General features: G+C 25.9%; 1 protein-coding gene across 1 annotated transcript; it reads right to left on the bottom strand.

Moving 5' to 3' along the window:
- Nucleotides 1-416: 416 nt before the first annotated feature.
- On the bottom strand, nt 417-15,137 carry LOC113552936 (lipid droplet-associated hydrolase). The gene is made up of 5 exons (XM_026955977.1): nt 14,925-15,137; nt 7,711-8,005; nt 4,895-5,226; nt 2,303-2,491; nt 417-911 (listed from the first exon to the last, which is right to left on the bottom strand). Exons 1-5 carry the CDS (start codon nt 15,072-15,074, stop codon nt 687-689), a joined length of 1,191 nt encoding a protein of 396 aa, XP_026811778.1. The 5' UTR covers nt 15,075-15,137; the 3' UTR covers nt 417-686.
- Between the last annotated feature and the right edge of the window lie 4,561 nt (nt 15,138-19,698).

The following is a 19,698-nucleotide window of genomic DNA, read 5'->3' as shown; positions in this document are numbered from 1 at the left end:
ATGATGGGGGATGCGTGCACGTAAAAGCGTGTGCGATGGAATCGATTATTCCTATTTTCCATGACCTTGTTTTTAAAAATACGCGCCAGCATGTCCACACACATACATAGATACACTGCAGTAAACGCACTATATTTACGTGTACGTATATGCATTATCCATCTGTCTAACGGTCATAAGTTTATAAATTATAAGGCACTTTTTTGGATTCACTCGGCAGTCGTGGTATTAAAATAATATTATATTATATTTTGCCTACTGCTTACTCGTACATTATGAAATGCGGAAAACGTCATAGGCACTTATATCATAATGTTGTATGGAAAATGTCAATACCTATAAACAATATTATATAGGTAGGTATACTGCACAGAATGTAATATAGGAACTGAGGTATTATAGAATAAATAAATGTATACCAATTGACAACTGCACTACAGATAACATCATTTTTGCAGTCATATATTACATTATACAGTTATTATTTTAAACTATATATTATAATGGCTTGTGATTTAATTTCTTAGTTCGTGATGAGGTGAGACGTTTTGAAGTTAAAGGGTATCACAAGTAAGTACAAAAAAGTACTTGTAAAACGATAGTCGATAAAAAAAAACACCATAATTTATAAAAAAAAAATCGTTTTCAAACGCGAAAGGCACATATGATGCGAACGACGTCCGATATCACTGTGATTTAGTGTTTCGTAGGTCGGGTTGGAGCCAGTCGCACACGATGCCGGCCATCTCATCGGAATAACCGATTACGTACGCGTGTTGGTAGCCTTTGTCGCACAGCACAGCATCTGCTTCCGGCACGCACTTGCTGATGTCGTCATAAAACGACGTCGGACACCAACCGTCGGTCTTGCCAAAGTACATGTGCAATCTCTTTGCGTTGTCCTTCAACGGCTATAAAGGCATAAAATGGCGTCAGTAATATTAAACACCTATATAATTTCACGTTGGATTTTGATAATTTATAAGTTTCCCGATCCGCTATATATTTAAAGTTTTTTTTGATGAACAAAAAATGCCATAAATATAAAATATATGACAAAGTAAAATATATATATTAATATATTTTTTCTTAATCTATTATAACCATAATCAATTTTTAAGTAATTACCTCACACGGCTACACAATAACTAGAAGTATCAATTAACAATTTATTTATTATTTTATTAATTTGTTAAGTATATTTGTAAGCTGTCAGTTTTTATATAGGTACGAATTTAAAGAAATTATTAAACTAATTTGTAAGTTCACAGTACATGGTTATTATACTTATTATACTTATTATAATAGAATATTACAATAAGTTTGTGATTAATAAAACATCAGTTATCATTATAAACTTAAATTACTGCTCTGTTTATTACAAAAATAATAAATATATAAAATTCGAATACACAAATTCACATTATAAAAAAAAATAATACAATATTTTAATTAAAATTAAAAGTTACGTTTGTTATTATATGATTATATCCTTTTTTATTATTATTTGAACCTCCACGTAAAAGGAAAGCTACGTTAGTATCACTTCTTGAGTCCTGATATAGGTATATAATATTATATGTATATTGTATATATCCCTAAAATCCATTACTTTTTAAAACGTCGGTAAAGTATTATAGGTACTTATTATGCCTAACCTCTTAAACTCGGGGATAGATATAAATCTGTTTGGCTACCTATAACATATATAAATAAAAAATTATAAAATATTACTTCACCTATTTTTTAGTATAGGTTTGAATAAAGTATAGTCGCTTATTCAGCTACTACTTATAATTTATATAAATGATTTTGTTCAACCGTAAACTAATAATCATTTCGAGTTTTTCTATTCATCATCAACTATCTATTGTAATGGTTCTTTTCAACATGTCAAAAAAAATGAAGATGGCGAAGTACACAATCGAGATCCTTCATAGAATTCTCAGAAATCCTATTAGGCACTTTTTATTGTCTACGTTTTTAACTCGGTGTATTAATAAAGCATACAATTTTTTGAAGGTGAATAATTTTTAAGTTATTGTTAAACAGCAAAATAAGCTTTTTCATATATATATATAATAATTATTATGATGCGGCTTTACGACAGTGTACATTTTATCTACGCGAAAAACACATTTAAAGAATTTATACAATGTAGTTCAATTTTTTATTCTATTTGTTAATTGATAGAAAATATTACTAAACTTGATTGAAAATTTAAAATGTTTAATTTTGTAAGATCTATAATTTCTACATAATCTGCCAAAATATGTAAATAAGCAAATGTATTACAACAAACCTTGGAGTCCAAATCGTATACTTTATCCATTTCATCTACTGCCATTGAAAATACATTGCGTAACACCATTGGATGAACTAAACGTACGGCTGACCTGATAACATGGTCATCGACATGTCCTCCTTCCATGATTATTAGTGTTATATTTACCAAAAATTTTTGTATGAAAGCCGGAAATGTAGTAAATATCTAAATAAATAAATATTTTTTAATCTATTTTAAGCATTATAATATTTAGATTTTTTATTATGAATAATTAAATATTTAAACTATCATTAGATTATATTTTAAACACAAATAACATATGTTATTAGCGTTTAAATCTAAATGATACATGCGTTATTTTTACGAAAGGTTCTATAAAAACAATTAATTGTTTCCTGTATCTCTATTAATAACAACATCATAAGATAAGTAGTTGAGAATGTAAATATAATTAATACCTATTGCATACTCGTTATAATATATTACTTACCGATGTATACTTTTATTTCTCATTAGTTATAACACTTTAACCTATATACATAGTTTTACTAACCCAATTAATTATTATAGAATTTTTATTTTTAATACATACCTATACCTAATTTAAAAACTATGTTTATGGATAATAAAATATAATATGTAATAATTTATATACCGGGCGATTCTTTTATCGAACATCACTCATTCTTTCAAAATCTATTAACGTATTAGAAAGTATTTATTTTACATAATTTCTAATCAAAACAAAACAATATTTTTTTAAGTTTTTTTACTTTATTGAAGGACAACGTACATTTTTAAATTTATATTCTGAAGTAGTATATTTTTCGGAGTATTTTAATGTCTAAAAATCGAAATTCTATAGATAATAGTTTTTGAGTTATAACTATTATAAGTATTTTAAGTTTAGGTAAGAGAATAGACTGATTAGAGACCAACATTTTGCATGGTATTCTCGTACCACCATATCAGTTTATCACACTATCCACTAATCTAAACTTTAAATACTTACAATTCAAAAACTATTCGTCTGAATTTCGATTTTTATGTATCAAAATACTCAGAATACGTATTTAAAAATGTATGTTGTCGTTCAAAAAAGCAATCTTAAAAATCTTAAAAAATTATAACCAGTAAAAAAATATACATATTTTTTAAAAAATTTCTTTTATTTCGACTGGAAATTATGTAAGAAACATATTTACAAAAACCATTAATAGATTTTGAAATAATGAGTGTTATTCGATTAAAGAATCGCCTTATATATACATACTATATTCATACACCGATCAATAACAAAAATAAATAAAGACAACTATTTAAAAAAAAAATTATAATAATATTAGGCACAGTTTTCAATAATGCAACGTATTTATATAATAATACAATTTAATTTATATCATAAAATCATAATACCATAATAAAATAATATATTGTCCATTATTAAATATTTTGTACTAGTTAGGTGTAAAATAAATTAAATTATATTTTAACTTATAAAATGTAATTATAATTTAATACTGTACAGAAAAAATATTTATTATCAGTTATCAAACGAGAATTTACCTACTAAATGAAATAATTGTTGTTTATATACCAGTATTATTGGTATATGAAAATCTTGTATTTCAAAAATATTAAAAAAATATCCCAGACTTTAGTATAGAAATTCTTCTTATATTTTTATTTACACCATATATTATTCAAAAACATTATAATATAGTCAATAGTTATGAACCCTTAAGTGAGTAAAACAATTTGAGTTCTTGCTTCTATATATTTTTTAATTTTCTGGAATTTTATCGAAGAATAAAAGTACTTAAAAAAAATATAAACCCTATTAAAAAATAATTTATTTCATATAATGTTCAAGTTTGAAACGCCAGGTGGAATCTTATGAAAATAATTCTATCTACGACTGTACTGCGTATAATTAACGTGCAACGGACACCAAAACCGATTTTACCGGCTTCTTCTGACGAGGAATTTTTAAATGTTATTCGAGGGGCTTAAAGTAATTCATGCGAACAATAATATTCTAGAATCCATATTAGGAATCTAAAACCAGTATACGAGGGCCACGTGTTATAACCCTTTGGTTGTAAACCTACCCAAATATTACAAAATTACAATCTCTGTATGAACGAGTTTAATAAACGTACATACTTCAACATAGTAAATACTTTATAGCTTATAATATATATTGCATTTTGCTTGTATTATTTATGTTTACCATACTTTTCTATAATGGTTATTGATTATATTTATACGTATATTAATAACCAAAAAAATGTATTGAAAAAAATAATTAATATACCTATTGTTATTAATTATTATGAATCATTATCCTATAACACATATGGAAATTGTTGTACAAAATTAAAATCTATTATTTATTCTACATCTTATTAATTCTGCTAATAGTTTATCAATATATGTTATCCAAACCTAAATTAAGAAATGCATATTAATATAATAGTAAATTTAATATAATGCATATATTATTGTATATTAATAATTTTATTTTATAAAGATATTATAAATAAAGCTAAAAACCTACTACAGCTACATAAGTAAAATAAAAAGATTGTTTTTATTATTTCTTACCCAAGATAAAAATATTGTGATGGATAGAAAATGTGATGCAGTAAATATAAGTTTACGTCCGTTTGGCGTCTCACGCATTTTTTGTAGAGTGGGAAACAGGAATATTGAACGTTTAACAGACAATCTCTGGGCCATTACACTGTCCTTTAGCAATTCTGATATAATTTTCGACCCGATTGAATGACCCACTAAATATAGATCACAATTATCTGGCACATATTTCTCGATAAATCGTAATTTATGTTCTACTTGTCCCTTTAGAGTGTATAGATCAGGATACTTTTTAGGGTCAGGGATTATAAGTCCCAAATTTGACGGCGGAACTTCATGGCCTAAAATTAAAAATACATAAATTTAATAACTCACTTAAATAAAAATATTGATTTTCATAATTATTAAAATTCTGAAACTATCCCAGGTAACCCTCTAAAACATTTATAATGCAATTAATGCCGTGACTTATTACAGTTAACTAAAATTTAACTTCCTACTGCTCAAAGTTCCATTAATGGATGGCTTTTTCAACGAGCCACCCCATTAAATTTCATTTACACTTATCATAATCTAATATAGATTTATTGTGATGTAATAAAAAATTTTAAAATTTTAAAAATATATTATTATTGTTTATTAAAAAAATATATACTCGTGAACACAAGTTGGGTTATAATATTAATATAGGGAAATAAAAAAACATAACAGACCATCTTGTATTTTATAAATAATTATGCAATATAATCAACTTTGAGAGGTGTTTGACTGAATACACAAACGAATAAATCAGAATCATAAAAATTATAAAACTACAATTCTCTTAAGTATATGTTAATTGCAAACTAATAATTCATTTAAAACTTAAGAAAATTTCTATAATAATATACTTAATAAATCAATGGACAAATCTATAAGAGTATTTGGATAAATTATCACGTGATAACTTAATTATGGAACAGATTTTATTGAAAATAACAAAGTTGATTACACATTTTATGACTATAGAACTTGCAGTACCGAAAAATAATAATACTTTGACGTATTTATGTTAAAACTTAATAAATAAAGATTTTTAATACATATTTTAATAGTTAGCTTCAAATTAAAAATTATATTATAAAATCATTATTTTACTAATAACAGTAATTACTATAAAATTAAAAATTTGATAGCAATAACTAGCATACAAATTGTATAATAATTTTTAAAATCTTATATGAATTCCGCTTAATGGCAATAATATAGAAACAAATGTTATTTTAATAATACATTAATATATATTATATGTTTTTACATTATAATAATATAATCAAAGATTTAATACAAAAATACATTTTATCAAGTCGCTTTATTACAGAATTTAAGTATATGTAAAAAATAATAGTTAATTACAGTTAGTAATTACAAACTATGCTTTTCTACTACTTAAATATTAAATAAAATTGTTCACAGAAATTTATTTACGCACTTAATATTTTCAATAAAAAATATAATTCACAAAGAATCATTTTGATTTATAATAATTATGTCATTATGATAACCCGAGAAGGAAATATAATGATTAATGAACTTTTTTGATTTAATTGAATTTTTATTAACAACAGTTATGTTATCTTAAAAGTTAAAGTCTCTAAACTTTGAATAACCTTAATTTGTAAATAAGTATATGAAGCTAATTAAAATGTATATTATTTTTTCAATGTTTAATAATATAGTACAAAAGAAAAGAAAATTGTATTAGTATAAAGATATAAAAGTACAACTAAATATTTTTCACGTATATAACTTTGTCCACTAGCTAGTGTATACTATACATCCAACATTATACTACATGTGTTTAGTTATAAACATATTTAATTATTTTAAAAGTCATTGTGCTACATAAAGTCAGTCTTATTATTCAATTACCAATACAATAATAAATAATTATTAGTTATTTTTATCGTTGTATTTTATTACACAGGAAATTTATAAATTAATCAAACTATAGGATTTTTATTTGTTTACTTAAGGTATTGAACACATTATATAATAAAAAAATAAATAAAAATAACACAATTTAGGTACCTACTACCTATTTTTTAAGATAATTGAAACATAAACTATATATATATGTGTGTGTATAAACATGCGAAAACGAAAATATGGTAAAGTATAACATGTTATGTATTTATTTTAATATAATTGCTTAATAAAGAATATTCATTCTTATATAGATATATATTCATGATAAAAGATTTAATGACAATGTAAAGATTTTCCATGCTATTCTAGCAAAAATGTTTTGATATATTTGGAATTTAAGTATTCGTAGCTCTTAAAATTTAAAATAACTAGTGCAAATAAAAGTCTGTTTTAAGTGCTCTACTGATAAAAACTTTTTTTACAACTGCACTTTATGTATTTGATAAGTTACAACTATAGGTACAGCAGTTTATAAATTACAAATACCTATTTTACAAAAATCCAAATTTTTTTTCATACAGTTAGGTATAAATTGAATCAAAATTAATCATAATCTTATAATTAATTATGGTTTGATGAATGTCAATATGTTTAAAAGAAACCACAAGTAGGCACCTACACAATTACAATAATTTTAATAAATTTTTACTTGTTGATTTGAAAAAAAAAATCATACACATTTCCGAGGTATATTTGAATAGATAAGCTTCATTTAAATAATAATAATAATAATAATTAATTATATTATAATATAACTATTATACACTGCTATACTAAAAAATTGAATTGCAGAAATACTATGTAGACAGCTTAAAATAGTAAAAACGTAAAAATGTATAACAACATTAAATTTGTACCTGCATGTGATAATACCCAGACAGGAACGTTGAGGGTCCGATAGACTTCCTGCAGAAATTTTTCATAGAACTCTGCTATTCCTGGGTTACCGCACACGCACAACACTACTCGCTTTAATTCATGTTTATTGTCCTCGTCGATCGGCTGGCCCCAACAAAGCACTCGAGTGGCCACGCCGTTAACATCCACCCATAGGTCTGTCGCTTTCACGCTACAACCGCTATCATCATCCGCAGTTGTCGACCTCATCTTTGCAACTGTCTCTGCCGATGCCTCTGCAGCCGCTGCATTCATCTGTATCGAAATGATAATGCAATTTTATTTTATATAATAGTCAATAGGCACACATGCACACATACACTAACAGACATTTACAAGACGCATATTGTGTATATATATATATATATATATATATATTATTTTATAACGGTACAATCATTTTCTCAGTAAATGTATGTTTAGAAAATATTTTTTTTACCTTATTTGAAGTCATTACGATACAACATTTATAATATTTATTTCTTAATTTTTAAATATATTACTTTATTTGAACAATTACTGAAAGTTAAATTCTTATAGCAGAATACTTTTCTGAAATTGTCATGCATGTGTATCTATATTGGATTAGTAGATACCTACTTAAAATTAACTTAAAGTATTTAAGCAAAATATATAAAGGCATATAGAGATAACATTTTATGAGGTAGAGCCCCAGTTAATACCATTCATCTATATTTTTTATTAAGCAAGAGTAAACACTAAACATTAAACAGTGGTTTTTGTTGGTTAAATTTCGTAGAATTTAAACGAAAATATGGTTTAAAACCATCACACATCATGTACTTTATAATTAGTTATAACTAATATTGCATGCATTAATAATTGTTATACAAGAAATCGAGTGTTTAAATTGATCAATAAACAATTAACAAATTATTCTATTTTAATCTTATATGAATCGTCTCATGGTCATTATAAATAATTAATAAATTAACATTGTTATATTATTTCATTTTTGTTTTTTTTTTTTGTTGAAATATTATAACAAAATAATAAAATGCATAAACATTTTTAAATTATTACTATAATATATGTATATATTACAGTACCAATAAGCAGAAGCCTTAAAATATGAAGTGCCTACTAATATCATAATTAATAATTATGATTTAGGGTTGTATATTGGAAATTAAATATATTTAAATTATAAATATAGTAAACATATATTAATAATATATTCATATTATTTTTATAATTGAAATTTGTGTTTAGAATTCTTATCACTTAACTTCGTATATTGGCAATTGGTACCTATGCAAGAAATTAGGAAACTTAGCGTTTTCATATCATAATAGAAACATGAGAGTGTATTTGTTACGGTCGGTTCCGAACATATACATACTTTCTACTTACACAGATGATATAGTTGTCACACTAATATACACTACGTAGAAAACATCAAAATGAATAACTGCTACCTATCTCCATAAACATCATTTTAAAGAAAATGTATAAATAATAAAATGAATGAGTAAACCAATGTTAAAAATCTTGAAATAATGATTAAAATAAAATATTACCTTCATAACTTCAAATTTTATTGGTAGATGGTTCAGGTATTGTTAATCGATTTGTCATAACGGGTGGAACTCCTTTCGCCCAAAATTGACCTTCCTCTTTTTGCCCACGTCCTCTTTTCTACCAAAAATGAAAAAAATAGTTTCCTCTTTTCGCCTACAAATAATTGTATTCTTTTCGCCCACGGTTTCACGTTTTATATTTTGGAAACCATTGTCTCAAAATTTCTCAACTGACTATATTAATAACAATCAAAAACCCTTCGGTGCACTAGACCGGCCAGGCCGATAACAATATCTAGACTGCAAATTTAATTGATATAACATAATATATAGGGTTAGGAGGAAGACTTTGGCACGAGATTTAAACATATTGTTCCTTAACCTTTTTATATCAACTACGTTTAAATATGATGATGCGTCTTTTGAGCAATTTCTTTTAATATTATTTTTTTTGGTCTTGTATGGAGATCTTCTAAAGATTTTCATTTACATGCTGTGTTTATTATTTGGCAATCAATATTCGATTTATCATATTCATTATGATTGTGTTCTCGGACTGCTGAAGTAAAAGCATAATTTTTATCTGTATATAATTTTGCATCACACGTTCTTGTTACACATCTCCAACAGGTAGAGCTCGTCTTTTTTATTAGTCGATCCAAAATTGTACTTAAAATTATTGTAAAGAACCATACGACCACCTCTTTTACTTTCTAAAAATTCCATTTTTATAAAATTTAGTCACTATAATCACGAGAAAAAACACAATCACACTGTTCAGCACAAAAGTGAACGACATACTAAAATTAAAGCTGTTACGAGTGTTACGTATCGATATCAAATTCGTTAAATTATATTATATATATATATATATATATATATATATATATTATGTTATATCAATTATATTTGCAATCTAGATATTGTTATCGGCCTGGCCGGTCTAGTGCACCGAAGGGTTTTTGATTGTTATTAATATAGTAAGTCGAGACATTTTGAGACAGTGGTTTCCAAAATGTAAAACGTGAAACCGTGGGCGAAAAGAATACAATTATTTGTAGGCGAAAAGAGGAAATTATTTTTTCATTTTTGGTCGAAAAGAGGACGTGGGCAAAAAGAGGAAGGTCATTTTTGAGCGAAAAGAATACCGCCCGTCATCACATGCTAGAGCTACCTTAACATGACGTGCTGCATAATTTTTAGCATATTTGACACCACCATTTTATAGTGGCGCTTAAATGATTTTATATGTATCAATTTATATTTTATAATATTAGAATTTTGTACCCATTTAATTTTTTTGTGGTAGTCATTTAAACTTATCACAAAAACTATTTCAGTTATAATATAAAAACGGGAATTTCAAGAGAGTGCTAACAAAAAATACCAACATTTAAGTTACTGATATTTGATAAGTATACTGATGAGTGATGACTGATGACCGTAGACCGAGTACAAAAATCATATGAGAGACCAACGGTGGTTCATTATCATAAAATTTTGAAGCAAAAATGTATTCATCAATCTTTAAAATTAAGAGGTTTTTAGAAGCAAATTTAATCTAGTTGCTATTCTAAAGGATCTAAAGTAAAAATTCCCACTACTTTTTCATATAATCGGGATAAAACAGCGAGAAAACTGGAGTATTTAGATACTAATTCTTATCTATAAAATCGATTTTTATTTTTTTATTTGTGATTTAGAAAGGAAGACTTAGACTAGTCATAAATACCTTATATTTTCAACAAATATTTTTATAGATACACATGTATTTATATAGTCTATAAAGACATTTAAAACTTATATACTTCATATTTTTTTTTCGAATTATGTAAATAGCATTTTTATATCTCAGCCAAAAAGCTTAAAATTTAATACAAGGCTTCTCAAAAACTTAAATTATCACAAAAATTTAAAAATATCAAATATACTCAAGTACAATTATTTTTTATAAACATTTGAAATTTCAAAATTTAATATTGAAACGAAAATTTTCAATCAAATGACTTACTTGGTTTGCTGTTTAATAATGTAATTCAAATGTTTAATGTAGACATGAAACTTTTTGTAATTACATTGAATGAAATTCATACACGAAAACAAAAAAAAATATATATTATTTTAGCAATATCCTTATAACAAAATAACTATAACAAAACATTTGTTATATCTACGTAGTTATAATTGTAAAAAATAAGAGTTTATTACAAGTAACAAACACTATGTAAATAAAACAATAATTTTGTTGTTTTTAGCTTAAAAGTAATTGTTACTTTAACACAGAAAATTGTTACTTTGAAATGAAAAATTGTTTCTGTTACAAAGAAAATTGTTACTTACAAATGTTATTTGTTAAACTTTTTAGCAATATCTTTATTGGTTTAACAAGTATAGAGTTGAATTGAATAAAAATGCATATTGTTAATAAGGAAATTATTTAAAAATAATAATAAAATTACATTGTTATTTTATCAATACAATGTATACTTTGTTATATATACTTTATAAATTGATACAAAATCAATAAAATGTTATCTATCTCTTATCAACACTTTTACTGCACATTTTACACAAATTTACTGCACTAGATTAAATTAGTTGACACGTAATTAAACCTAATTAAGTTACTAATACTCATTCAATTTATTAATTATAAGTAAATTAATAAAAGAAATCGTATAGGTACGAAACGTACACGTTTATTATGTTCTTAAAACGATGAAATTTTTGTTTTTTTTTTGTACATAGTACTATATACAACGATTTATCATTGATTTTAATATAACCACAAAAATAAAAATAATTTAAAAGATTTAAATTACACCCAAATCTTAATGATGTTTCAGGTACACCTGAAAAATCGAAACCCATTATACATCAGAACAAATTCCCTACTTTTTAAAATATAATTCCTAGTCAGATACATTATAAATATAGATAAAAAATAAAACGTTTAACACACTATGTAAACAACTTTGATAAAAACTGTATTTTCGATATCAGTACATAGTTTTTTTATCCAACCATTATCATAACCATAATATTATGAAGGATAAAATGTTATACAAAAATTTAACTTACTACCAAATTTCTAATAAAAATAAACCGAGAAGAGGTTATTATTTGTGAAGAGGACGTTATACTCATATTATGTAGAGACCGGAATTATATGCAGTAAAAATGTGGCAAATATGCAAAGCAAAAAGGTTAAAATATGCGTTAATATGCACAAATTATTCAAAAATATGTTCAAATAATATGCATCATACATTTATATTACTTTAAAAAACTACAAACCAGTGGCGTACTATCAAGGGATCTTTCCCCCCCCCCAAAAAAAAAAAAAAAATTCTGTCTAAGTACGCTACTGCTACAAACATTAGAACAAACAAGACAAATAAAATATAACAAAATTTGTAGTGTAAAAACCAATAAATTAATACTAATTTTTTTTTCTATATAATCAACACGGTATCAAACTAGAGAAGATAAAATATTATACCGTGTTTAAAGTAATATTTTTTTTCGCTTTGTCTTATTAAGACGATTTTAGCACACTGTTTTCTCTCTCTGACTTATGCACAACATAGACAAAACCGGACAAAACACATTTACACAGAATCATTTTTTATATGTTTTTGAGTAATATTAGAAAAATTATCCATTAAAAAAATGATAGAGAATAACATTTTTAAGAGTATGACATATCAATTTGTCTAAATATTGTTTCAAAATAATTTAAACATAATTTAAATTTAATTTTTTTTTTTTTTGAAAGACAAATACAAATTAAATAATAATCAAATATAAAACCGCTATGTCATTATTTCAAAAATGTTATCGTCCATAATTTTTGTAATAGGCGATTTTACTCTAAGATTACTCAAATATCATAAAATATTTTAGGTGAAAGCGTTTTATCTATGTTACACATGAGTCTGAGAGAAAAAACAAATATTGTGCTGACATCCTCTTAACGAGAAACAGCAAATTTTACATAAAAAAATTCATACTACATCAAAATACGTATATTTTTTTTAAATTTGAATTATGGTGGGTATATTACTTGATTTATCCTAATATCCAGTCGTAAACAAAAACGAAATAAAATTGAGTAATCTAACTGGCAAACCACAATCCGGTAAGACACATCTGTCCCTTACTGTTATTTTTAATATATTATAGTAAATTAACCAATTATAAACTTTAAAGATAATATTCTTATCTATCGTATATATTACTATCTAAGTCACTTCGAAAGGTTATTATAATATTTTAATTTAGAAAGTAATAAATTATGAACATTTTAAAATGTACAAAAAAAAAAAAATAAAAATTGCTTTAAATTCATAATATCAAAAAAAAAAACATTACAAGTTGCCCTAGAATATTATTCTAACCTTTGAGTTTAATGATGTAGATTAATCAACTCTAATATTATAATATAGACTATAGAGTATACCAGCGCATTATTTGTTTCTCTTTCTATCCCACACGCCACACATAGACAAAACATATTCATGTATTTTTTTTTTATGTCTAATAATAATTTTTAAAATATAATCACTCATTACAAAATATTAAGAAAATAATAATTTTGATTTTTTTAAAAAAAAAAAAGATTTTCTTTATAATTTTCGAAAATGGTGTTTTTTTAAAGATAACTTAAAAATCATAGAAACAATTTTATATGAATGCGTTTTATTTATCTGACTAACACATGGATCTGAAAAAGAAAACAAATATTGCGCAGATTTAGCATTTTAAAAATAAAATAGTAAAACGGACTCTTTTGAACGTTTAAATTGGATGTTATTCATTAAGAAGACTGAGATAAGTAGATGGTACACAATACAGACGGGTGTAACGTCCTCCTTAAAAATGAAACAACCATTTGAAAAAAATAATTAAACACCCGGAGAGAAATAATAATCGCGTATTATATAGGTTATCGCTAAGTGAGATATTTACATAGACAAGATTTCAAAAACTATCGCCATGCTGATCACAACGATGTAACAGTATAATATTAATATCGCTGTCGGTAATGATGTGTAAATGATGTGAACAAAAACAAAGATATGACAAACATTATTAGCTATACGTTAAAATGGGACGTTGAACGTATAAAAATACCTTACGACTTACGTTAAACACAACCTATAGTAAGTTACTATCACGTGTGTACCTACTACCTTCATATCTTATGTATATCATCTGGACTGAATACTTTCAAAATATACCTGCACAAAGCTGACCGGAAAAAATTGTACAAACGATGCAAATGATGCATTAAAATATTGTAACACGATCTAAAAACGTGGAAATATTATAACGGTATAGAGATAGAGAGAGACGCTGCAACACACGTTGCGTCGGCGACCGATCATCAGCTGTTCACCACGGAACGCGATTTCACACCACAATGCTGTTATCTCTTATCACACGAAAATAAAACCTGCGGTTATCATTTTAGTTCGGCGATATCACACCAGCCGACCGGTGCGCACCGTCTGTGAAACGGCCGACACGTCGTCGACTACCGTAGACGTAGAAATTACGTCTCGTTTATTTTTTATTATTTTAACAATATTGTCGGTTTCTACCATGCAATGGTTGTAAATCGTACTCACGTCTCGATGGTAATGGTGGCGGCCCGTTCCGATTCCGTCGTGTTTTCGCGGTAGTCGGCCGACGAAAACGGCGGTCGCACGACGGTACCGATTGACAAGGCGAAACCGTAGATAGAGCGAGGTGGCGGCGATACGACACGATACTGCCATTCGGTCGTGGTCGTTGGCGGCCGGCGACGGCGTTTTCGCGCTCGCCGTGAAACTCGTCAACGGACGAGCCGCGGCGAAGTGCTTGCCTTTTACTACGAACGCGACGGGTAGTCTCAGTGCGACCTCGACACCCGCGCTAAATTATTGCGTCGTTCTGAGATATTGTTATTAGTTATTAGGATTATATTACTATTTAGTATTTACGTGACAACGCAAATTTGCCCATACCTACCTGTCCTATCCTATCTACTTTCACAGTTTCACGACTCATAATAACCGGACGACTGTTATTATTTTTCATTACGCAATGGTAATAGGCATGGTTATTATTATTACATAGTTAGGTAGGTACAAGATATAACGCGTTTGTTATATTTTGCAATATGTATAATAAACTAATAAACGAATATGCATTTAATATAGCTTATCCGAGTTTGCGTAGAATTTATACGGGATTATAATTTTGAAATTTAAATTACTGTCATTGCACCGTGACACAGATTCTTCTTAACCTCTCACAGAAATGTTTCATTGTATTTTATCTCGGTATTTTATTACGAGGGGGTTACAAATAAATTATAATCTAATTTTATGATTTAAATAAAATTATATTATTCTAATAATCAAATGGTAATATCTTATGTGTATAAGTAAAAACATAAATATAGGTATATATATTAATATATTATTATCTATTGTTATTTTAATGCGTGTATGAATAACTATTTAAATATATTCGTTAATGGAATAACCGAACTAAAATAATTATATTTAAAAAAAATATATTTCCGTATGAACATATAATAATACGTAGATTGTAGGTAGGTACCATAATGGTGAGGATGGCATGATATCCGCGTACATCAGGATGTCAGCGCTAAAAACACTATTTGTTTCCTCTCTGTCTCAACACAAAATAGCAAAATTTCGTTCAGAAGAACCAATTTTGTGCTGTTTTAGTTTTTATATTATAAATTGGCCACTAAAACTTAAAGGTAATAATGTTATCTAGTTCACCTCCTAGGTTTTTAATGCTACCTTAATTTTAAAATTGTATATACTCGTATTTAATACTCATCTAGTGAGAGAACACGTCTCGGCCCTACGAAAATCAATTGTTCTGCACAACCCTACACAGTATACTTTATTGTCTTAGTGGAACCGGTTTCGATTTTTGTAGGGTATTACATGATGGATAATATGTGTAGAATCTGTGCAGTATACTCTCTCTTGATATAGAATATATGTTGCAACTCGCTTTAAATAAAAATATCAATAAAAGTAAGTTTCCCTAGATTATAATATTCCTACATTGTTTTTAACTTCAATATTAAAGCTAACTTCAAAAAATTGTTTCTTCTAAACTTGAATTGCAATATTGTGCTAGTATAAAGAGAAGAAATAAAATATGGTGCCACTGTCTACTGATGTCTGACAGCCCTGACTTCCTCTTAAATTTATTTTAAAAGATGAAAAATTCACTTATAATATGATAGGTCAAAAAGAGTAATTGATTGATTATTGTGTTTTTTGACTATGGCAAAAAACAGGTTGTACTATGCATCATGATTCATGATTCACGCGAAGCATATAGATTATAGGTAGTGCACCTATTATAGGTACTTATATTATAATTTATAAAATAATATATATTCAGTTGAATGTAATTAGTTCTATACTTTTGGTTTAATAATTTTTATTTATTTGTAAAGGTTTATTTACTCGTACATTGTACGAACTAATGAGAAATTATAATACTGCAGATTACGAATGTAAATTATATTATATTATCAAATAATATTGTATATTCTGTAATATTATTTGTTTCTTTGATTATAAATTATCCAAAGTTGATGAAAAAATTAACTAAAATTAGGACAATATAAAGAATAAATTAATAATTATCAAATTTTACATTATTCAATATTTTCTAAAAGTTAAATGTCAATATGTAGACAAAATATACGAACTTACTCAGTTAAAAAAAAGTAATTTAATTTTTAATCCCAAATAATAATTGAGCAACTATTTTAAGTATTTTAATTGATTACTATAAACATTTTGTTAAAAATTATTAAATGCGTCTTAATATATATGTAATCATTTCTTCATATACATATTGCTTCTTATTTGCACTATATATCTAGTGATATATATAATACGGGTGATTTGAGGAATTATACGCTTATATTTATACTAATATTAGTAATTTAATTAGACAAAATGTATTTGTTTATTTCCATTTAAATTCATTGTGAGTACAACGTGTTAAAAAAATAATTAACTAATTAATTTTAAACATCACGCTTGTAGGTACATTGTACATAGATATGTTATTTATTAAACACATTTTTAATCAGTATCATCTATTTTTAAAATAAACCCTAGCAAGTAGCAAGCTTAAACTATTATAACGGGTATTTTAATTACTTAAGTTATTAACTCAATTAAAAAATTAACATATAGGTACGTTTAATAAATAATATAAAAAAAATTTAAAAATTTAAAACTGTATAAGTATAGTTAACAAGCAACTTTTAAGGGGCCTACCCGTGACCTCTTTTTTCGCTTCTAAACATGCCTTACAGGAAAATCTCTCACGCCTCGTACAGTGTTCAGATTTTGATATTTTTTTTTTTAGGAGAGGAAAACTTCTTATAAGGCGCGTTGGTGCGTTGGACTTCGATTTTCAACATTCTATGAACAAATCCTATTATAAGATATATGAGTTTGAATATTACAAATTATTACATATTTTTAATTTTTATATTATTTTTGTTTTTAGCAATATAATTAAAAATCGAAGTTCAATGTGCCCTGTAAAAATTGTCCTCTTTCTATCAGAAAAAAAAATATTGAAATCAGATTAATCTACGAGGTGTGATTATTTTTCCTGTAAATTGTGTTTTGAGCAAAAAATTAGGCTTTTCATTTTTCTGTCTTGTAACGATGACTACATTGCGTGCGCGTGTGTATAGATAGTCCCGCAACCCACGCAGCGTTATACTTACTGCTACCACACACCGAGCCATATAGTATGGTCTATAAAAACGCGTTATCTACTATAATGCTTATGAATAGAAACTTACAAATTTCAAAATCTATACATTTTAAACATATATAAGCATGTGCAATATAGATACACGTTAATTTATTATATTTCATTATTATAATATAATTAATACATACAGTACAGTAAATATTATTAAAATAATTATAAATAATCTGAAATAAAAAAAAAATCTGTTTAACGATACCTCATACCTATTATATTAATATAGAAGTTATATTATATCTTATAATTATTTTTGTATTCTAGTTAGTTACTTTAATTAATAATTTAAAATACATCATACTTAATAAAATATATATATACGTATTACCTACGTACCCTAGCTAACTACTAATTAAAGCACTAACTATATAACTTATAGATAGTTATTGTGTATCAACCATTAAAAAATAATTTATTTTGGTTTAAAGTTTGAAGTGGATTAAAATGTTTGATAAAACGTTTGTTTGAAATGAATTAAGCATTTAAGCCCTGGACAAGTATAACAAAATGCTCCCTCATTTCAGAAATAGGGTAATATTACTAATATACATATTATGGGCAGTGCTGATTTTATATGTAGGTATATCTACAGTTAATACACATATAGTGTACATGTAGTAGTATAGTATAATTATTGTACATTTGTACGTTATGTGTTTAATAAAATCAATATAAATGGTGATTTACTAAGCATAATATGAATACTGTTTATTTAAGGTTGTAACAACCAACAATTATATAATATGTGTAAATGTGAAATATATTACTTAAGCATAAAACAATGTAGGTCATGTAATAGTGCTATAGGTATAGATATGTATTTTTTCGATATATGTATATATTATATATTATACTATATATTTATGTATATAAAAATATATAGTTCCTAAAATATCATAAATTATATATTATACGTTACAACTTACAATACATATGTATTTATTTTATTGTAGGTTTTTTAGGTCTTTAGTTAAAATTTTACTAAAACAAAGGTAAGCAAGAGGGTATGCTATACTGTACGTTAGGTGTCGACTGTTTTACTGTAATATGGATGTGTTAAATTTGAATTTAATGATTTATCATTGTATATACAAAAAAGTAAAAACTACTCTGAGCGGAAACATCAGACCCGTCTGGCTATTTATATCATCATTAACGATATTTATGTTTTTTTGATAATGTAGTTATTAAAGTAATATATGTTGCTATTATTATTACGATAGGTTGATTTAATTTTTCCAAAAATATTGGATTTATTATAGCATGAGTACTTAATTATTTTAATAATAACATACATATTTATATTGTATTATTGTTATTAATTTCTAAGTTAATCATATTAACACCTCACTGCAGTAAATACCACGAAACAATTTCAATTGGCTCATAATATAAATATATACTATTTTAAAACAAATCTATATATTTTAAAATATCATTGCGTATAGTAAAATATAGTAAAATTCATAATACATACTTACGTAAAAGTCTCACAGTTAATTTATATATTACAACAAAATCGTTGTATTCATCATTAAAATTATAATTTCATACGAATTTGAGCTTCAT

The sequence above is a fragment of the Rhopalosiphum maidis genome, chromosome 2 (assembly GCF_003676215.2).
Source record: "Rhopalosiphum maidis isolate BTI-1 chromosome 2, ASM367621v3, whole genome shotgun sequence".
NCBI classification, from domain to species: Eukaryota; Metazoa; Arthropoda; class Insecta; order Hemiptera; family Aphididae; genus Rhopalosiphum; species Rhopalosiphum maidis.
This window is presented reverse-complemented; position numbering and strand designations above follow the sequence as displayed.

What these genes read in the sequence shown, in the direction of transcription:
- LOC113552936 (XM_026955977.1), bottom strand. Translation starts at nt 15,074, where the DNA reads ATGGCAGTATCGTGTCGTATCGCCGCCACCTCGCTCTATCTACGGTTT. An exon ending in TCACAATATTTTTATCTTGG is followed by an intron (nt 2,492 to 4,894) that starts GTAAGAAATAAT and finishes TTATTTATTTAG; the next exon opens with ATATTTACTACATTTCCGGC. An exon ending in TATACGATTTGGACTCCAAG is followed by an intron (nt 912 to 2,302) that starts GTTTGTTGTAAT and finishes ATGCCTTTATAG; the next exon opens with CCGTTGAAGGACAACGCAAA.